Source organism: Salarias fasciatus, chromosome 22 (genome assembly GCF_902148845.1).
Source record: "Salarias fasciatus chromosome 22, fSalaFa1.1, whole genome shotgun sequence".
Classification (NCBI taxonomy): Eukaryota; Metazoa; Chordata; class Actinopteri; order Blenniiformes; family Blenniidae; genus Salarias; species Salarias fasciatus.
Window position 1 is genome coordinate 7931178 of NC_043765.1, and position 22833 is coordinate 7954010.

General features: G+C 41.8%; 1 protein-coding gene across 1 annotated transcript; it reads right to left on the reverse strand.

The window, feature by feature from the left end:
- Positions 1–4332: 4332 nt before the first annotated feature.
- eif3eb (eukaryotic translation initiation factor 3, subunit E, b) lies at positions 4333–15444 on the reverse strand. The gene is made up of 13 exons (XM_030121198.1): positions 15313–15444; positions 14778–14895; positions 12823–12940; positions 12627–12669; positions 11810–11914; positions 10488–10613; positions 9492–9616; positions 9170–9296; positions 8978–9079; positions 6135–6244; positions 5789–5891; positions 5445–5579; positions 4333–4659 (listed from the first exon to the last, which is right to left on the reverse strand). The coding sequence occupies exons 1-13, from the start codon at positions 15400–15402 to the stop codon at positions 4621–4623; spliced, it is 1341 nt and encodes a 446-aa protein (XP_029977058.1). The 5' UTR covers positions 15403–15444; the 3' UTR covers positions 4333–4620.
- Positions 15445–22833: the final 7389 nt, after the last annotated feature.

Here is a 22833-nt window from a genome sequence, read left to right on the forward strand (position 1 = left end):
TGTGCACAGCCCTCTTCAGATCACTCCACAGATGTTCCATGGGACTGAGGTCTGGACTCTGACTGGGTCGTTCCAAAGCCTTCATCTTACTCCAGTGAAGCCATTCTTTTGTTGATTTTGATGTGTGCTTTGGGTCATTGTCGTGCTGAAAGATGAAGTTCCTCTTCAGCTTTCTAACAGAAGGCCGAAGGTTTTGTGCCAACACTGACTGGTGCTTTGAAGTGTTCATAATTCCATCCACACTAAGGCCCCAGTTCCAGCTGAAGAAAAAAAGCCACAAAGCATGATGCTGCCACCACCATGCTTCACTGTAGGTATGGTATTATGTGCTGTGTTGTTACTGCGCCAAATTTATCTTTTGGATTTATGTCCAAAAAGGGCAACCTTGGTTTCATCGGACCATAACACATTTTCCTACATGTGTTTGGGAGATTTCAGATGTCTTCTTGAAGCTGTGCTTGGATGTTTTTCATTGTAAGATAAGGCTTCCGTCTTGCCACCCTACCCCATTGCCGAGACACATGAAAAAGACGGGAGATTGTTGTCACATGTATGACACAGCCACTACTTGCCAGAAATTCCTGCAGCTCCTTCAGTGTTGCTGTTGGCCTCTTGGCAGCCTCCCTGACAAGTGTTCTTCTCATCTTATCATCAATTTTGGAAGGACGTCCTGTTCTTGGTAATGTCACCGTTGTGCCACAATTTTCTCCACTTGATGATGACGGTCTTCACTGTGTTCCATGGTGTGTTGAATCTCTTGGAAACTCTTTTGTGGCCTTCACCTGACCAATATCTTTGAATAATGAGATCCTTCTGATGCTTTGGAAGCTCTCTGCGGACCATGGTTTGTGCTGGAAGATGTCAGGAAAAGCCTACTAGAACAGCTGAACTTTATTTGGGGTTCATCTTTACTTGGTGACAGGTGTGCGCTGACTCCAGTTTAACCTGAGTTAGAATGTAACTGGTTAATTCTGAACACTTCCACATCCCCAGTTATAAAAGGGTGTTCACACGTATGCAACCGCAGTATCTCAGTTTTTTATTTTTACTTCACCTCCGTGAAAGACTTTTTGCTAGTTCTTTCAATTATGTTATAAAGGTTACAGGTCACATTAAAGGTGGAAAAAGTTGTGAAATTATTTGTCTTGCTGTTATTTTTTTTTTTACATCACGAAAACCTGGCATTTCAACAGGGGTGTGTCGACTTTTTATATCCACTGTATATCAACCATCTTCACAAACTAAAAACCATATTTTAATGGTCGTGTACAAAAATGATTCATTAAAATATTATTTTAAAACATATATAAAATTAAGGAAATAACCTGCACGGTGGTGCAGTGACAAGCGTGCTTTCCTTGCAGCGAGAAGGTCTGAGGTTCAAATAACCAGCTGGGGCCTTTTCTGGGTGGGGTTTGCATGTTCTCCCCGTGTGTGTGGGTTAACTCCGGGTACTCCGGGTACTCCGCCTTCCTCCAGCGGTCCAAAAACATGCATGTTGGGTAAATTGTGGACTCTGGTTGATGAGATGTCTGTCTCTATGTGTGGGCCCTGCGTTGGACTGGAGAACAGTCCAGGCTGAACCCCGCCCATGTGAAGCAGGGATGGGCTCCAGCCCCCCACGACCCCGAGAGGGACAAGCGCGGCTGGGAGAACGAATGAATGAATGAACCCTAAAAAACAGTTAACTCCCCAAAAATGTTGTATTAATCTTTTATGAAATATATTTTTGTTTTACTGAAGTTCAGTCTGATTCACACACACTCTTCTTTTTGAACTAAGCTCTTCTTAGACATGAATTATTACTCACTTCAGTTTTTAGATTTGAGAAGTGTTACAAAACATTGAAATAAGCACATCTTGCAGTGTAATGGCAAAAGTAATCTTTTCAATTAAAAAAGTCCCTCCCCTTAATTTCTGACAGGACAATAGTTTCATTAAAATCCTGTTTTATTCATTTTGTGTTTCTGTTTGTTGTTAAAGGGTCTCAAATATCATGAAAATCACCGATAAAGTTTGTTTATGAGCCAACCTTTGTCGTTAATCACATTAGGCTGCTCCACGGCTTTGATTCAGATTTCAGTGAATCAAAAAGAAGCATTTACTGCTCACCTTTAATACAAATACTTCAGAATCACTTTTAAACTATAAATGCCTGAACAAAGCCACTTTGAGCATTAATTACTTGGGTAAACAATTTTTATCAGCACTGCAACGTCTTGAGTTTTTTTTTTAATTTCTGTAATGTTGTGGTAATTTCCTGATCACACCTGACTCCAGCTCATAAAGTAAAACTAATGGATCTGTTCATAGCTGATGTTCTGAGTTGATCTGCAGGCAGAAAAAGTGCAAGTGAGCGAGGACCTCTGAAGGCTGAAGGGGGAATTACAAGCAGACAGAGGAAGGACATGATGTGAAAAATGAAGAGAGGGAACATTCTGCTGAACTCTCATAAAAAGTGAGCTGAATTTAAAGAGAAAGGTTTTGAAGTAGTGAGACTTTAAAAACTAGGTTTCACACGACTCTCTTACCTGAGAGGAAGCTTTAGACTTGGGGTGCTTTGCGATCACTGTGAGGGAAAGAAACACTGTTCAGAAAGTTTGAAATGGAGTAAAAAGTGAAAACATTTATATTTGGGTGCAGCTGAGAGGACAGAAACGACCTGAGCTCAGGCTCAGCGTGCAGAGACACGCAGGTTACCGTGACTCTGCAGCTGCACGCTGACCCATAATGTCACGTCCAGCCTGCAGCCTGTGACTAACTCCTCATCCTGCACTGGACAACACAGGAGTATTGTTCCACGTGCTGAACTTAGACGGAAAAGGATGCCTGTGCTGGCTTAAAACTCTTCAAAAAAAAAAAAACTTTTATTGTACTTCTGAGTATGAAAGACTCATTGTGTCCTCTCACATGGGCAACAACACATTCAGACAGCAATCAGAGCAGCTAAAACCACAGAATGGAGCCAAAGCCAACATGAGCTGGCAGCTCGTGGATCCTGCCGTCCTGGAAAGGAAATCCTGCCAATTTACAATTACTGCAGTTGGAAGAAAACAGTAAAAACAGCATTTCCACTGAGGATTCAGAAAAAAAAAAGAAGCAGTCAGTTGAGTTGTGAAGTCCTTGTGAGCAGCATCAGCTGAAGCCTATCAGGGGCCTCCGCACACCCACCCGGGAGCGGCGCAGGGCAGGGCCCACCTACCTTCCAGGTACCTCTCCAGGGAGGACGACGAGCTCTGGTTCCAGCTGTAGCAGCAGAAGAAGAGGAGCCACACCAGGAAGGTGGCCAGCACCAGGGCCAGCACCCAGAGGAGCCGGGCCACGGCCGGGTTGGTGACGGCCCAGGCCGTCAGGATGTCCATGCTCAGTCCCAGTCAGGCCGAAGGCAGCGGCAGCAGCGCGGCTCATGAGTGGGTTTGTGTCCTCTCGCTTCAGACACGGTGCCTACAGCAGCAGGAAGGAGCAGCAGCAGCCACAGCAACGGCAACCACAGATGGATACCAGCTGTTGCACAAGGAGGCCGGCTCAGACCTCAGCCCACGTCAGCTCTCAGAGCGCGCGCGCGCGTGTGTGTGTGTGTGTGTGTATGTGTTGTGTTTAACCCAGTCCTGGAAAAGTGTGAGTGTGTGTCTAAGGAAAGCAGACTGGAGGAGTGGCCTGGAGGAGTCTGCAGCCACTCCCAGAGCCGAGCATCACAGGAAGACGCCTCACGCCGAGGCAAGGCCACGGTGATGGTGAGGGGCGACTCAGAAATGCACCCGGGGCAACTTTCCCCCTCGCTCCCTGCACACCTGCCAGCTGGGACTCGTGTAATGACAGGTCTCCGGAGCACGATAAAAGAAGCTTTGTCTCCGACCCGCCCGTCATTCCTCTAAATCACATCTCTATTTTTAAACTTGAAAAACATTCACCCCCCCTGAGAATGTACCAAACCACATGTTAACTACAGCGATTGGCTGAACCAGTCTGAAACGCTGACACTTCCTAACAGAGTCACACTAGAACAGTAACGCATTAAAAACTGGTTTAACAAAGCATTTACACATGTCAAATATTTACTGAGGATATCCTGAAAACAGGCGGTGTCGGGCTTAAAGGTGTGGTCAAACGTTGACACACACACACCTCCGCCTCACAGGATTTAAGAAAAGAAAAGACATCAAGTGTGAAAAAGATCCCAATGTGTGTCCAGACAGAGTCAGTTTACCTGCTATTCCAATAATGGGAATAATTTTAACTTCACCAGATGAAGTATGAATCTTTACAGCAGAATGCAAAAGTGAACCTGTGGTGCCACCTAGTGGAATGAAAACAAACGGCTCTCTTTCACAGGGGCAAAAATGTTTAATTGACATTTTGGGGTCACATCAGCAATTTAGAAAGTTTTTATATAATTAATGCAGAAATTAAATTGATCTCCAACTGTAAGTGTAACAGGATGAAAACAGAGCTCATTTTCAGTAAAAAGTAGCTCAAGTGAACACATGAAGCCAATAGCTGCCCCTCCTGAACTCTGGTGTATTGCACAAGTTAAACCTGGAGTTGTGACAAATGTGGATGAACCAATTAATTTAAGAATAGAAGAAGTCGTCTCCGGTCCCGGGAGCCTCCTGCAGCGTCTCAGTAGAAGCCGGAGTCCTGAGCCGCCCAGTTCGGCGTCTGAGGAAACAACAGAAGAACAAAGGAGGAACTTCAGACTTGTTCCACTTTATAAACCCACACAGGCTAAACACTCGTCATCTCCGCTGAGTTTTATCACCGGACGTTTGAAATCTGAAAGGTTGCCAACTGGTTGGTGATGTCAAATTAAATGTTCGGTACCAAATGGAGCAGAGTTCTTGTTAGACAAGCGACTCCGGTTCTTAAAGACTACATTATTCATTATCCTCACTCTTTAAAGGGTTCTTGACGAAATCTATTTGCCTTCCTGAAGTTTTGTTTCAGTAATCGAGGTTCAATCAGGGTTGCAAATAAGCCACGGCATGAAAACTGAGGTGTTTTCACTCTTTTTCTCGATATGTTTGAGTTCTGTTGCTCATTACGGTGCAGCACAGCGGGTGTGCACACCACACACTGATGTGAAATATGTACAAACAAAGCTGAACTAAAAACACACTCCTCGTAGTTCAATGAGAGGCATCACAGCAAATCACATATGACCTGATATCTCGGGAGAAAATACCTGCGGCACAGCCAAACTGATTTAATAGCCCGCTGACATTTGGTTTGATCATTTGTAAAGTACACGACGTGTTAAAACAGTTGAGTTAAACCATTTATAGAAGAAAAAACTATGTGGAATATATCTTATGTATTCAATAAAACATGAAACGATTAGAAAATGGACATTTGGATCGACGATTAGCAAGAAGCAGCTGCAGGATGTGAAAAAAAAGTTGCATTAGGAACATTGCAGCATGTTGGATGAACTCTGTCGACTTTACCTCGTTCCTGTTGCTGTGCGCCACCTTCTTCTCGATGTTCATCGCCAGCATCTGACTGCGGAAAGACAAGCTCTTGGTCTTCTCGATCACCTGCTGGTACGGCGACACGGCGTTGTTGCCCATGACGACATGCCCCTGAAAAAAGACGGCCGGGAAAGTGATTTCCTCCTCCGACGGTGCTCCGCATAATAATATCTCAGTCACGCTGAGCCTCCCTCAGTCTGACAGGAGCAAATAAATTCACCGACACGGTTATACTTCTCCACAAACTGAGCAGTCGGCAGTGTTTATGCTTTCCTGAGTGATTGGAGGCTCTTCTGGATGACTGAGTGCAGAAAACTCACCAGTTTGGAGTCGATCTTGGCGTCGAGTCTGGCGTTCCGGATGAGGTTGACGATCCACCTCTCCGCCTCCTCGGGCGTCATGTTGAGCTTGTCTGCCAGCATGCTGAGAGGAGAGAGAGGAGAAGGAGGGATGCTTCATTTAACTAAACATCCTTCAGCACAACTCGGGCTTCAAACGCTCTTCAGAAACTAGGACACAACACAAAGAAACTCAAGTAGGAAAATTAATTGGGGCAATAAATAGAAAACAGATACTTTATAAAATAAAATAAAAACTTTTGATGTGTTCTGCTAAACCTCTACCTCCTAACTTTAAGCAGACAAAACCGGTTTCAGCCACACCCACCTGATGCTGATACACTGATGGATCCGACAAAACGTCTCAAAGATGAAGAGTCGAGCGTTCTCGATGAAGTCTTCAAGACAAGCCACCAAAAAGAAGTCGTTCACCAGAACCTGGAGGAACATAAACCACCAGTCTGGTCAGCGCTCACTTTAAACTACGATTACAATCTAGCTGGTAGGAAAATGCACATACGAAATTTGAAAGACGAGAGAGAAGTCTGTAATTTCAGTATTTCTTCTAGTCGATTATGAGGCTTGTTTTCCAGTAAACAGTCATCTTCAAGTTATCAAAAACTTCCAAAAACACAAAACTTAAGTGTTTCCAACATGCGCAGGGACCTCTGACCCGTGGCTTCACTCTGCAGAGCAGATGTTTTCACCACTGGCTGATTCAGCCTCACATTAGAATGTCTTGGTGAGAACCAGCTAACAATGCAGGATGTTTACTTCAGAGCTGCTCTGTGTTTAGATCCTGGTGGGGATTATGGTTATTTTTTTCTTTCCGGTGAGTTTGGCAAAGCCAAAAGACACACATGGTCAGTATGTGCCCTGACTTTAGTCAAGTTATGGAATAAACTCTTTTTTTCCCACTTTAAAATGAAATTTGGTTTGAAGGCTACTGTTCAATGAAAAGCAGCAATCGGCAAACTAATCTTTTCTCCTGCAACAAGTCGCATGCTTCACTTTTCCTCTGAACATCATCCAGCTCTTTCGTGACCAGAAATGCATTCTGAAATTAAATTGTGTAATTTCATTTATACACAAAGCACAAAAAGCAAGATTGTTTTTGTCTTCACCGACCTGCCTTGGCAAGAAATCTTACGTTGGAAAGTCTGTTTTATTTCCCTTTAATTGTTGTAAATTTTTTAAGAAACCTGTATTTGTGGGATGGGCAGCAGTAAAGTATCACATTTTTTTAATAACATTAAAAACATCCTAACATATTCACATTATTTGTCTATACATTATTCATTTTAATCTCCTGCTGATTGATTTTGATGTGTTTTGATGTGCCTGGTCACTAACATCCACCATGCCTTCTATAAGGGAACCTAAATACAGAGAATATTAATATAATATGCTAATGACACTGCATTTGAAGGCTCGATTCGTTTTTCCAGAGGTCGGCTCAGGAAGTCATTACAAACTGCTCTGTGGACGGGACGACCTTCCTGCCACACTCAAGGTCGACTTTACTTTGTGGAATATTTTTATTTAACAGTATCAAAGGTTGTAAGCACCACTTTGTTGTTGTTTTTTTTTTAAGATTCTCAAAATGGAAACAAGCCAAGCCTGGGTATGAGTGTCAGAACTCAGGCTGCAAACAGTGTGTGTGACTTTAAGTAAACAAACATTTCTGATGTCAGGAATAAACATCTTGTAGGACGACAGTTTTTAAAAGCCTCTACAAGTCCCCCGGTGCCCGGATCCAAACGGAAACGAGTGACTGGTACACTGTAGGGATGCCTGTTTGTTTCCCTTTTAACGGGTTCCATATTTGTAACTCACAGAGCAGCAGAGCCGAGGATGTAGGCTTACAGAAAAAGTAAAGCATTTCTGTAAGCAATAAGGAATCTAATCTCCGTGAATGTTTCAGCTTCTGAAAGCAGGAATCACTCCGCTCCGTAAGGCTTTCACCCAAACTGTGGAGACATTGTTAGCACAACAAGCCAAAGGTGTTGATTTGAGCATTCATCACTGTTCGTTTTATTTTTTTCTTTTCTTTGATATGAAAGAAGTTACTGTCAATGCAGAGAGCAGCATTTTAATGAGATCTGTCTGCAGACTCTCATCCAACAGCAGCGTTTCACACAAACAGCATAATGACCGAGACATTTGCCGCGAATCAAAGCGACTTCAGTGTAATGCAACACTTTCACTTCGTATCTTTCATTTTTTTAGTTGCAGGCTAATAATCAAAAACATTAAACTAAAACTGTTCGAGATGTAATGTTATTGAAAAAATATCCATTTCAATTAAAAAAGAAAAACCTCAAAGATATCCCTGACTGTGCTCATCAAGATGTGTTTCTCTCAATGTCTACACCCACGTGTTTCCTCATCATCCTCCCCGAGCTCACGATGAGAAGGACATGAAACCTCCATGAAGCGATCTGAACCGCCAAACACGAGCTGTAAAGCGCTTTACGGAGGAGATTATGTGTGTGGCTGCCTGGTTCCTGCTGTGATCACAGCAACATGAAATAAGATGTTTGTGCCACCTCGAAACTCAGGAAGGAGCTTAAATGCAGAATATATTAGTGACCAGGAATTTGAAAAAAATAAGAAAATAAATAAAACGCGGTGCCAATATTTCACGAGAAACTCCTCGGAACTAAAACAAGAGATGTCCTGTGAGTGAACACTGAGGTACTGTGGCTTCTGGGGGAGTGAAAACACACCAGGTTCCCCAGTTTGGTTAGGTCTTCATTCTTCTGCCGTTACGCTCACACGCACACCGTCTGACGGGCAGGTTGAAGCCTCTGAGTGATGCATAATTGATACAAAGAGAGGCGAAAAGCCAATTGATGAAAGTGCTAAAAGAAAGCGTCAAGTGGTCCCAAAGCACAACTTCAAAATGGCAGTGGAGAGTTTCTTACGAGTCCCCAAATCTGACAGCTGTTCCGCTTTGAAAATCAGACTCAATAAAAGTGAGAGCCGGCAAATCAGGCCAGACATGGATTTACTGGGACTGAATAGCTGCAAAGTTAAATGCCTGGGACTCGGGAGATCAGCGCACCACAGCCAAGAGAGGCTTCATATTCCTCCTCAGTCCCTCGAGACGGCCCGACCTTTATGGGCTGATTGAGGCCCGTGCAGCATGACGAACGGCGTTTTCCTTACCGACTCACACTCCCGCAGCTTCTTCTGGGCGCTGTCGAAGTCAAAGTTCACGTAGAGACACTCCACAAACTCGGTGATTGGGTCTTTGTATGTGTACGACTCCTGTGGGAGGAGGAGGAGACGAACCATCACCTGCGTGCTGAGAGAAATCTTTAAGGCGCCTTAAATAAGAATGAGCGTTTCAAGCCTTACCTGCTGAATGACCTTCACCAAGTCCTTGAGCACTTGCCTGCGCTTCCGCACGTCTTTGTTGGTGATGACTGCCGTGGTGAGGTACCGCAGGATGTGTGGGCACATGGTCTGGATGGCATTCAGGTACCTGGAAATTAAATAAAGCAGCACAGAAGGCAAAAATCAACGCAGAGAACGAAATGAGTTCTTATCAACCATTCATTCATTAAAAAAAAAAAAAAAGCGTCCTTCAACGATTGCAAAAGTGAAAAGGATGTGTGAACTTCAGCCAATCATCCTCGAAGAACATGAGGAAACGTGTCCTTCTTTGCGTGTGACTCACTGTGGCTGGTAGAGGAAGAGCTCGATGATGTTGTCTCTGCCTTTGGGGTGGTTAAAGAACACAAAGAGGGACCAGTGGATGAGCCAGGTCCTCTGCTGGAGCGACTGCAGCGGGGAGCTCACCGACTGCAACGACACAAATGCAGAATATTTACAAAAAGCAACATTGAGGAAGAGAGAAGTCTGTGTCCTGTCAACACATTTACCAAGTCTGTGGTGAAAGTAAAGACTGATCGATTCTCAAACACATGGAATGTTGTAGAACTTTTTCAGCCGCTGTAGTTGTTGCAGTGTACAGCCTTCAGTACATTTTGTAATCGGCTTCAGCACATTCACAATAACTCACTGCAGAGTGACTTCTCAAACCTTGCTTCTGTACTTTTATAGAATGATCGATTGTTTTAACAGAGAATATTCTTGTTGCATTTTTGCTAACAAACCCAGCCCCACGGTGCAGATATAGATTTTAAGTGTGCTTTAAACAAATATTTTATTGATGGACGACTTATGTAAGAAATGATGTCTAAAGCATTCAATAAATTAAATGTGATAAAATAGTCTCTAATACTTGGAAAACTTTAAGAGAACTTCAACGTCAGTCTTTCTCCTTCTATAAAGTATCAGGTAATAGAGTAATAGACTCCCCAACAGCTTCTCATTCAGAATGATGCTAAACTTGTCTGCTATGAAGTTCTGTACTGCAGCCTGATTCCAGTCAAAGGTTCCTGTAAGTTCATGCAAGAAACGCGACTCTGCTTTCTCAGAGGACCCCCGTCACCTGCAGCTGCCCCTCTGCTGCTGCTGCTGCCTGCTGTGGCGGCACGGAGGCAGGACGAACTGATCAGCCGTCCCGCCTTCATTCACACAGACAGACACAGGCAGCAGCGCGGAATAAAGGCTCAGCATATCCGAAACAAACCGGCCGTGAGAGAGTGACTTCAAGCTGAACCGCGGCTGTCCGGAGCGAGAAGGGAACACCGAGAAGTATTTTCCTTACGTTGTTATCGATGGTCTCCCGTAGACGAGTCAGATCCTCCATGGCTGCCTCCCAGTTCTGCATGAGGATTTCAGAGGCCAGTTTTCCCCACAGAGAGCTCAGAGCGTTCCTGTCTGTGGAGGGAACCTGAGCAGACGGCAACAAACCCGAGTTTCAGCATCAGAAATTATTTGGACTATCCATCATATTGAACCATCATATTTATTTTTGCTTTTATGACCAGAGTGAGTATATCTGTCCCTTTTCTCCAAGATAACGTCAACTTGTTAAAAATGTGGCATGCTGGTAAATCTTTCAGATTGTAGACGACCCAGGGGCCATTTTAATGGCCGTTATACAGACACAAACCTCTATTTTTCTGCTCTCTGGTAGTATTTGAACTGTCTAGACATCATTAATGGTACAGGGGTTGTCATTATGAGACCCGTGCACGTCAAGCCCTGCCAGTAATGACGAGATACCAACCAGAGCTCTAAATCTACTTAGATGTTTTCTGACGGCCCACCCACAATTTCAAAGGCAGACCAGGCCAACCACACGCGATAATGTTTCTTTGCTTCTTGTTGTCTGTCCTTTTCATCCTCCTATCTCTTGACTGGAACAGGAGAAAGCCTCCACCTCTGAGCCTGGTTCTGCAAGGTTCTTCCTCATCAAAGGGAGTGTGTAATGTTTTCAGCCGGGATATGCCAAGCGCACATGCTCATCTTTCCTGCCGGGGAGGCTAAATCAATGCTGTAATCCACTGAGGCGCTACGCTGGGTTAACCTAGGTCAAGTGCTTATTGTTACCATGTTTGACGGATGAAAGTCTGAGTCAAATTTCCAGACTGAACACTGTGTTTACTGTTTCTCTTTTTGGGTAGAACATTTCAACACACCAAGAGAGACTACGACTATGTATACTATGTAGCATATACCATATATAGCTCTATCTGCAAACTACCTAATGCACTACACACCACAGACGTACATTCTGCTCCTACAAACGCTTTTCAACACGAAGCACTAGCAACCTGGAACATTTGACCGACCGCTTTCTGCTGCTTCAGTATATCAGAAACCAATGCATCCATCTTTGACTTTTTCCCCATCATGACTGATTGCAGTTATTACGCCACTACACTATTAGTTCTGTCTGTACGGTTTGGGGATGTGATGAAAGGTGGAAGTGCATGAGATAGATGTATTTTTCTAGTAGCACACATACATGAGACACAATATCTCAAGGACTATCCCTCCAATCAATTCAAATATGTGAAAGAAATATAAATTAATGTGAAAAGCATTGTGTGTATCAAATCCTGTCTCTGTTGATTTTCTTACCAAGACACGGAAGAAGTAGAGGTATTCAGCAGCACCGGAGTAATTACCGCACTCATACTGGAATTTGGCGTATCTGTACAGAGTGTCCAGGTATTCCTGACGAAACTAAACAGCAGGGAAAAAAAATAAAAATAATAAGTGATCCACCATGAAAGCTGAACACACAGTGAACAAGGGTCAAGCTGGACCAGCGTCCAATTAAATAGAAGAGACATTTGATTTTAACAGAAGGGATTTTAATTAGCAGCCGTGATTCAGCTCATAAAACGGTCATTATGAAAGACCTTGCAAATCATTAAAGTTACAATAAAAACATAAAAAATCTGGAGCCACAGCAATACTGCCATTTCCAAAATGCCAGCACCTGTGCTTTTTTACTCTTAAAAGAAGCTAATTGGAGGAAGCTGACAGCATGCAGCCGATTAGCGGATTCCGCCAGCTTCCTTCATCATTTCAAGAAAAACAAAGTGTTTTTTTTTTTCCCGTGCCGAAAATAAGTCCCATCTACTTACAAATCATGAACAGGGAGAAATGTAATTAATCTCTGATTAGATTGAATAAATACTGTCAACAAAGTTGTGTCAACCATGCGATTAGTGAGCAGGTAATGAACACGTTGGAGGGTGGCGTTGTGGGGTGTGTGAGAATCCACAGATTTGGAAAACAGTCCTGCTGACTCACAGTGGCAGCTGGTTGTTATGGAAACAATAGCACTCAACGAGCCACCCACTTCAAGATTTACAAATAAAAAGAGCAGAATACCGTTAATACAGTAAGAGGGAGTATGTTTACACTTCTGACATTTTTAGAAACTTACATTGTGCTTTTCTGACAGGTAATCGAAGAGCATCCGTCCATCCCTGATCGATGAAGGGGGGGGGGGGGGGGGGGGGGGGGGGGGGGAACAGGATCAATACACGTCACGCAGCCACAAGACTCTTTAAGAGCTCAATATATGATTTTTATAAGTGCGGATTGACAAACGGTTATTTCTCTGGCATTTTTTTCCTGACCTTGTGGACTGCATCTGCCGAGTGGTCTCTGGGTCTTCAAACATCTTCACTATTGGCTCGGTCTCTGACTGGAGCTGCTTCAGCTGAGCCACCACGGTGCTCCTCTTCTCCCTCAAGGCTGAAACAGAGAAGAAAGTCCCGCTGCCTTAAACAACTTTTCAAGTCAGTGCAGCTTGATTTATACAGCACTGTAACTAAAAACAGCATTTCTTCATGCAGATAACCACAAATAACATCATCGTAATCCCAAAGAAGGCAGGGCAAAATAACTTAAAGCCTTTATCAAGATAATCGAAAGAAATGATTTTACTGTTTATTTCTTCTGGCTATTCTGAACATTTTAAAGTTTCACAGTAGAATAGTGTCAATATTTTCTCTGAACTGTCAAGAAAACATGACTAATCCTATTAAATCAAATGGGTCAATGTTTGACCTAGAAATCCTCTTCGGTTCAGTTTGTGCCAGAACAAAAGTCACTGTTTGGCATATTAGGTTGTACAGTAGGAAGGACTCATCATGTTCCACACAAAGCTTAAAACCAACAGAAACTATGTGTAAAGCTCTCTGGGGTGATTTGTGAAAGGCATTTACAAACAAAAATTAGAATGCAATGGTCACAATCAGATTGTGCAGGTTTATACTTGTGCAATCTGTCAAGTTTGCACATTTTATCAGTGTTTCTCCATCAGTTTGGCTCATTTCTTTAAACAGAAACTACATTCTCTAAACAACATGGACAAACCTCCAAAGTACTTGGTTATTGGCCTCAACAGGATGGTGTTTCTCATTCATTTCATTATATTGCCAAAGTCTTTAGTACATGCCTCAATGTCTCAGAACATCTTTGCAAACAATTAAGTGCAGTTACTCTACATTTAACACAATTTCCAAGTAAACAGATCATGTTGATCTAAACTGGTTGATTGAATCTTATCTAATGGTTGTTCTGTCTGAAACATATCAGCGTCATTTCACTGTATCAGTCATTACATGAACAATGGTCTGTTCAATTGTCAAACTTGGAGAAGAACATACTTCAATTTCATTAATACCATATACCAGACGGGAGACAGACAGATGGTGAGGACAGCAACCAGTGAAGAAGTGAGCTGTGAAACTCCAGTTTATTTACCGCACTGTAGGCTCCATAGAATCTTCCCATTTCCTCTTTTTTTGGTTTGTGTTTATATTACAGTATGCTGTACTCTGATGCATTGAAGTTACTTTGTGTGTGAATAAAAGCCACTACAATTTCCTTGGAAGTATAAGCGCAATGTGTGAAGTCAGAACTTTGAGGTTTTTCTTACAGTAACAGCCTTTTATTCAGTTTTATATACAATTGTATTCTGTTAGCTAAACAAGAGAAAATGAACAGTCACCACGGTGACTGCACAGGACTGAGACTGAGAGGTGGATATCAGGAATATTTCAACAACCCCCTGCTGTAATGACAAAACATCTAGACATTTTGACTTGCAATACTCACACAATACCAAAGGGGTGATGCATTTTGGGGGCATTGGCTATTCGAATGAGAACGAAATTTAGTTTTGATGCCTATGTTAACTGTTTTGGAAGAAATCTGAGCTTTGACAGGTGAACCATGGAGTTATGCTGAACCATCCAGGTTACTGTGACAAAAGCATCAAGAGTTTTGAGAACATCTGGCCTGCTTCGAGTAAAGACCAAAGCAACTGAGTATGATCTTTACATTTCTGGTTTGCACTGAAGGGAATTTAGTTAAAACACATGAGTGAACACTTCTGGAAGAGATGTGAGTGAGTTTTGGCAAGTGAACTATGGTGATGTGCTGAAATGTAACACAGTTTTGCTAAAAAAAAATAATAATAATAATCTGAGTTTTGAGAGTGTAATGTCTGTTTCAAGAAATGAACCAAATCAATGGAAAATACTGTAATACACATAGAAGATGAATGGATGAATGAAGGGCTTACAGTGTGGGATTTCCTTGTCCGAATACAGGTTTTTATACACATCCATGGCGAAATCCACCATGTTTGTGTCGCTGAGGAGATCCAGCTTTCCTTGCAGGAGTTCCTTCTCATTGTAGATCTGTTAAATGAAAAACACACGTTTACGTTTTGGGGACAAAGATAAGTGAATGAGTGATTACAAAAACCGACAGTGGAGTCGCGGTCAGAAACAAGACTTGATGCAGTCAACGTTAATCCTGTGCTTCATAGCAACCGCTACGCTACAACAAGAGGAGGCTACATACATGGCCCCTATAACATCATCGTTTAACTGCGTTTATTGTCATTTGCATTCCTTAAGCATAATGTTACCGTACACGGTTATGAAAACGACTACAACTGATGCGTAGCTGGCATTTAAAAGCTAAAGAGCTGGTTGAAAATGATTATTAGCATGCTAGCCAGCGGGTGGCTACAATAACAATCCGACGGAGAACCGCCGAAGATACAACTCTACATTTTGGTTCTACGTTAAAATCTATTAAAATACACGAACCTCTTTCACAGACAAGAACTCCAGCAAAGGAAAAACCAAATGCCGGTCCAGAAAATGCGCAATCTTGGTCGTGAGATCGTACTCCGCCATATTGGCTGACTTCAAATAATCTTTATTGTTCGCACCGGAACGTACAGCGGAGTCGGTTTGTTGTGCGCATGCGCGAAGCAGTGAGGCATTCAAGATCCCTCCATCATTCATTCATTCATTCATTGAATGAAGCAGTTTACGTTCAGGTTTATAATAATGTATGAATCATGAAAAATCTAAAGACCACAAACGGTGACATGTGCTGAATGTGAAGTAATAAAAAAAGCAATGTTTTACTGACTGCACTCAGATCTTTAGATTGAATAAACAAAAGTGAATAACTTTTTAGATGATAATCAAACCAGTAAAAATATAAAGGAATAGAGAGCTTTGGTTATCATTATACAATGCACAATATAGCAATACGTTTGCCAGTGTTTCACAGTAGGTATTTAAGTTTTTTTTTCTTCTTCTTCTTCTTCTTTACAGTAATGTGCATACTATGTAGAATAATAGTGAAATAGGGTGGTTGTGGCTCTGGCCAATAAGTTCTTTCTGAGTGTCTGTCTTTGCTTTAGCACACCTGTAGCGCCTGCCAGAGGGCAAAGGGTCAGACAAGTGGAATCCAGGATGCAAGCTGTCCCTGCTAAGGTTTTGTGCTCTGCTGAGACATCAGGAGGTATACATGTCTGTCAGGGAGAGGAGAGGACAGTCAATAATCTTCTGTAAAACTGTCCTGTAGAAAGTTAGGGTTTGTAAAGGTATTGAGAGTACCGTGCACCCCACATGGTCTTTAATATGAGCATTTCTGTCTTTGGACTGTATCAGGATACCCATGCATCCAAGGAGAAAATACAAAATCCACAAAGGAAATTCCACAAATTCATAGCCAAACAAGATTTATGATGGATTTATTGATTTGTTTTTTTTTTTCAAAGCAACTGTCAACATTATCTCACGCTGATTTTACAGTAATCATGACATTATGTAAATAGCTAAATGGAATTGCTATGTTCATATTGACATTTGTTTGCATTTAAAGGAATTGTTTTTCTTTGCATCTCCCAGTATTTTGTCTCACAGGTACTATTTCCAAACTACAGTAATAAAATTATTCATTTACTTTGATTGAAAGACTTGCTCATAATATATTTAAATAAATACACTCAATATAGCTTGAAATTAAGGTTTTTCTCTTTTTACACTATGATGATGATGTAAGAATAAAAACATTGTATTGTGAAAATCTGTTCCCACCCTTTAGTTTAATTTCTATTTATTTTCATTCTTTCTTATTTTTCTTTCATTTTTTTTTTTTGTATTGTGAGGGTTGTTTTTTTTTTTCAAAGTGCACAAAGAATGAATCCCATATAGCTCAGGTAATGTCACTGTGTGCTCTGTAAATGCTGCAGTGCCACAAATGTCCAAATGGTTTTGGGAGCTCCAGCGGTGTATTGGTCTATATACAGATTCAGGTGATTTTCTCAGTGACTATCAGAGAAGTTTCAGAACATGATGCACCAAACGTCCCTGACCTGGCACAAGTCATGCAGATGTATTGTCCAAAAAAATGGCGAATAGTTGGCTTTTGGGAACATTTCATGATGTCAACAACAAAAGGCTGAAATTGCACTGAGAATTCACACAAATCAATTTAATTCAACATAAGAAATCTTTATATCCATGAACATGGTGCAGAGCTGAAGGAGTCTGTTCTGTTTTATTGACCTCCCTGAGGTCAGGAGAGAAGGCGGTGGGACAGGTAGCAGCTGTCCCCGCAGCAGGACTGCGATCAGTGATGTGGGACATCGAGTTCATCAGGAGTTAATGAGCAGGAAAAAAAACCTCCACGGCCTGCTGGCGATGTTACCGACTTGAGGCCACTCTGATCGGAGAGTCAATACCCATGGAGGGAGATCCGCAGTGTTTGAGGAGGCAGTATTGGTCGTATCCTGAGCTGAATCGTCTACGTGAGCTGTGGAGGCTCGATCCCACACTCTCTGGGACTGCCAACGAAGAAAACCATTCAGTGTGCATATATTTATACAGTATTTCATTTGAAAGCATATCTAAACTGTATCAAAGAGGGATGGGCAAAAGATATGCAATAATGTATTTTTTGAAGTAATGAATAAAATAATTTCTAAGTGACAAATTTGACTCCAAAGCAAAGGACAATCCCACTAAACATAAGATTTATTAACCTCAGTCTGACTGCCACAGCTATCATTTACTTAGTGTGCCAAAATACAAACATTTGATGAAACAAACAAACAAACAAACAAACAAACAAACAAACAAACACATAATTTCATGTTTAATCAGTTAAACAAGCAACTGTCAGGGTGTGATTGTCTGATTGCATCGTAACAACAAAGCAAATCCAATTAAACACAACCACAAAGATAAAGCATTAAAGTTTACGCCTCATTTCTTACACACTAATTTTACAACTAAGCAATTAAAAACAAAAAGAGAAGTTAGTTAAATGTTTATCTTTTTGCTGATTGCAGCGATTATCTATTTTTATTCTTTGTATTTAGACAATGACTGTAATTAGAATAATTCTCTTGTCAACTTTATTGCATAGTAAATTAATTTTGTGGTTGTTAAAATGAAAAGTAATTATTCAAAAAAGTTACACTTGGAACAAGGCTGTGGAAAATAGAGGAAAAGAACTAATCAATATAACAAGGTTTGATTAACTGTGCAAACAGAGCTCACATGGCAATACAAATGTGAATACAATACAGTCACTGCAATAATCATTTCCATGCAGCACAAACTGCTTCAGGAAGCTATTTGAAAGAGTGTCACATTTATAAATGAGAAGGAACAAAGTGGGTTTTTTTAAAAGTTACTGAGATTCAGAATATAATTTTGGAACTTTGTTCAACTCGCAGGCTGAAATTCATTTTTTTAACATAACAGAAACAGAGATACGACTCATTGTTCTTCCTCAGAGAGTCCACACAGACGAGTTTAAGAGTAAAATGGAGGTACGGAATATAAAAAGCTGCATAGTACAATTTTCACAATCTGCCCTCTCATCACTTTGCAGTTCTCTGAGACTGCAGTTCAGCAAAGAGCCTTCCACTGGTTTTTGACGAGGTAGGCAATAATTCCCATTCAAAATCTCCATGGAAGAGCCTATACGCATTATCACACACACAAAAGCCTGGACGGGAATAAACGTTGATCTTACCCCTCCCTTTTTCTATTCCCCCCTTCTTCTCTCTGTGTCTGTCCTCGAGGCCAGCACATATCCCGGATTCAATCTGAGCGGCTGGCTGCTTTCCACATCCACTCTTCCTTTTATAAGAACAAGAGCCAGCTGGAAGTAAAGTGCTCGACAAGAGAAGCCAGGGATTCAATAAAGACACAAGAGCGAGAGACACAAATTAAACTGATTAATTCCAGACAAAAAGAACTATAACAGAGCGTGCAGCGCATCCTCCCTCAGATGGTCGTTCAATTTCAATCCCCTCTTGCGAAATTTATGCCCTCCGCCAGGTGGTATGCCGTAGCACGGCTCTCTGGAGCCACTGAGGATCACAAGTGTCAGACTGAATGAATTTCCATGTTCTGACAGTAAAGCAGCGGAAATAAAACAGCGGGATCAACAGTCTGTCCGGGGGACTCCTGCCTCTCCCCGAACATCAACTTCCAATTCAGTTTCCACTCGGTTTCCTCGCTAAAATAGTCTGCTGGGTGGTGTGTGTGTGTGTGTGTGTGTGTGTGTGTGTGTGTGTGTGTGTGTGTGTGTGCACGCATCAGTAGAAAACAAGCCCAGGGATGACTTGTGGCTTGTTAGGTGTGCTGGATGTGCTGCAGTCACCAGGCAACAGTGGTGAGACACACACTCCTGCTGCCCATCCCTGAAAACTGAAGTCTTAACTGACAGTGAGGCCAAAACAGAAAGATCAGTTTGATCAGTAAATGAATGCAAATGCCTTGCTTTATGTAATTTTACCCCTGAAATACGGTTAATTATATTCCAGTGTGCTTCCCCTCCAGTCTTCCGTGTTGAGACGTTGGCATGACAGAGCAGGTGGACTACAGCAAAGCTGAAAACTGACTCAAGAGAAAATAATCTGATGTAAAAAGTGTATTACAAGCCCAGTAAATTAGTACATAAATAATTCCTCATGCAGGACCAACTCATTTTTCCATATACGATGTAGCCTCAGGTGCACTTAGTCTGTGGCCATAAACCCAGCTACAACAAAAGCATTTATGTCCCGAATGTCATATTGATTAAAGAGAAAATGACAACGCACGTCAGCCCCCTTGTTTATTTGTGTTTTGTTTTTGTGTATAACCACGGTAAATCAATGCCAAACCTGCCCACCAACAACAAAATGTAACTCTCGGGTCAGGGAGGCGTTCGAGCAGGGGAAATTATTACAGACTTCCCACGGCCAGGACATAATTTATTATTAGATTCTTCCATCTGGTGGGAGCAACACAGTGAGGGTAAAATATGTGTTTCCCTGTCAGCTGTTCAAATGAATGAACATTTAAACCAGAGAGGAGAAGAACAAAAGCTATTCACGTGAACCACAAATACTACACACACTTTCACACCTACAAGAAATTAATTGCTTGTGTTTGAACAAGGAATATTCTCTTGAGGTGCAGTGCAAACCACTGCAGCACCGTGCCAGTCGGGAATACCAGCAAAAATAATAATAATATCAATGATACATTGAACATGTTACTTTTTTTTTTTTTTTGTCAAAATGTGTTTTATAACAGTCAAAACAAAAATCAGATTTGGCTTTCTAAGTTCCTTTTCTGTCATTGAAATTGCTTTTTTAAATTTATTTTTCATTTCATAAATATTGTAAAGTCTGTTTAAGCCAGGGGTCATCAAAGTATAAGATAAATAAATAAATTCCACTTACAGAACTCAATCCACATTGTGTTCTCCCAAAATGTGCCGTAGCCAAGTGATATCATTTGGTTGACTTAAAATAATTTAATATAAAATTCAACCATTTTTTTAGATCAAAATGCATTTTGCATGTTTTTAATGGAAAAGGACAGGCCTTGTGATTATGTACAGCCGTTGCGTTATGTCTTTGCAGTAATGCATATTAGTCCATTTTGAATAAAATATGTGTACAAACTATAAATGGAGTTGTTGATGTGATGTCTAAAAAATGCGCATATTGAATGAATTTTTCATGATTTCTGGGAAAAGGCATCCCCTGATTCCCAGAGTTTTTCAAGTGATTCGGCTTAAGCTGAGCTACTTACAGTGAAACAGGCAGTGAAGCAGAGGGTATCTATCATCTATTCATACTCCCCCATAAGTTATGAATATGACAACAATATTATGAGACATATGCAATTTTTAAAGCTCCTCCAAGCTGTCACAACCAGCGGTATGTCTGATTGCTGCATATCTGTGTTTACTTACACTGTTTGATCTTTGCTGGCACTTTAAATCTGCCGTTTCAGAGCTGAAGTGTGCTGAGAGCTACAAAGTTAAGTCGTCAAATTCCTTGTTTCAATACACTGCGTGTAACTGACTCCTGCTGTTTCCAGATTTGGGAGAATTTCATGAAACGGAAATATGATACTGCAGTTTGTCACACATTTTAGATTAATTTAGCTTAAACTCTTATAACCTCTTGTCACAAAGATTAAGCTGCTTCTTGTCACCCAAGACAAGAAAGCTGCTGGTGTCTCTTTTTCTTTATTTCTTTGGAGAAAGACCAAAGACATCCTGGAGATGTATTATCCTCTGAAACTGCACACAAAGTTTTCATCTTGTGATCTTCTTTTTTCACAAACTGTGACCCAGATGGGAGCGAAGCAGACTGCAGTGCAGAGGCCACGGAAAGCATCCAGTGATGGATCGCGTGACAATCGTACGTGTATGTGAAATCGATACTGTGACGCTAATGTACCATATGAAAACATTTGCGGCGGGTCCTCGAGGAATTCTGTCCCTCTCGTAGCGTTTGCATGAATATTGCATGTTTATGAACGTGCAACAAAGGGGGCATTAAAGCTTGAATGAGTGAGGCTCTCAGGCACGGCCATGGGCGATCACCACCAGAGCTCCGCAGACACAAAGAGCTCAACAAGCAGGGTTTGTGATGTGAAAGGAGAATGTGGAGGAATAAAAAGGAAGTCAAGCCACGTCCAGAAAAACGAAGCTCACAAATGTGCTTTCACAAGGTTTTTGTTATTAAGGTTAAAATGTTTGTTGGCCCCACAAGTGTCACAACGCTGCAAAAGCCAAAGTAAAAAATACAAAAGAACCAACATGAAAGTAAAGCACATAATGGAAGTGAAGCATCAGCAGATTTTAGTGCAGAGAATCCCAACATTTCTCTCTTGGATCCTTCCCAGATTGTCCAAAAGAAAGGCTATGGATCCATTCTTCAATCTAAACACTGGTGAACACACACACCCTCACCAATATACCATCCACAGCACACTGTAAAAATATACCAACTCATTTATACTTATGCACTTGTCAATTAAATTGGATTCTGTTATCAGTTCATCCAGCAGCCTCCGAGGTTAATCTGCTGTTCAGAGAAAATCTGTTGTTTCGAGGTTTTCTTTTTAGTAACAAAAATGATCCAGCCAATGAAAGAAAGCTTTTTCAGTGTAGCAGTTTAGTTGAATTTGGTTTGTTCCATAATGAAGAACACAATGGTGCATAAAACGTGCTGGTAACAACCTGACGATATCCAACTATTTCAAACCAAAAAGGAGATAAACCAACATCACACAAGATGAGCAAAAAACTGATTGAACATCTTGAACGGCGCCAAAGGACGGACATAAGATTGCTGGATTTTATCTGCACTAGTGTGTCAAATGCTGATTTGAAACTTAATAACAGCGTCTCATATTGCCCGTAGTGTTTTCTCTTTCTCAGAGCATATTCAGAGCAGGAAGCCATTAAACTTCCGGAAAAAGGCTACGTTTTTATGGGGACAGTCTGTCCTCACATGTTCTAAACGAGACAGTTTCTTGAGACGTCTGCGCGCTCTGGCAGCGTGAGGGCGAGGGGGGAACCGCAGCGCAGACATTTTGCCGCCTTCTTCTAATGTCGTGGGTTTCTGCCTAAGGAAAACAAGCGCTCGGCGCTTTGATCCCAAACGCTGCACCAACCCCGACGCCTTCAGCGCAGCCACCATCACACACATGCACGCACTCGTGTGCGCGCGCACACACACACTGGCATGTGCGCTGCCGGTTCGATTAAGGTAGAAAGCCAGCTTGAAGGCGCGGCTGTGTTAAAGCCGAGGGTTGTACAGGCGGAGAAATGAAATCCAATGTAAACCTGAGAGGATGAAAGGCAGGCTGACCTTGGCTCCGAACGGAGCTGCCGTCACCGTAAGTGGCAGCTTGGCAATATATGAATTCTTCCTCGCATACTTACAATAACTTCTGAGAAAAAACATCATTTCTCGCTCCTCTGCGCTGGCTGTGTTCTCAATCCTTTCACCGTTCTCTGGAAGT

Excerpts from the sequence above, each read along its gene's own strand:
- eif3eb (XM_030121198.1), bottom strand. The coding sequence starts at position 15,402 with ATGGCGGAGTACGATCTCACGACCAAGATTGCGCATTTTCTGGACCGG. Across the intron at positions 9,617-10,487 it reads GGGAGACCATCGATAACAAC|TCGGTGAGCTCCCCGCTGCA; the intron begins GTAAGGAAAATA and ends GTGTCGTTGCAG. Across the intron at positions 5,580-5,788 it reads CCAAGATCGACTCCAAACTG|GGGCATGTCGTCATGGGCAA; the intron begins GTGAGTTTTCTG and ends GTCTTTTTTCAG.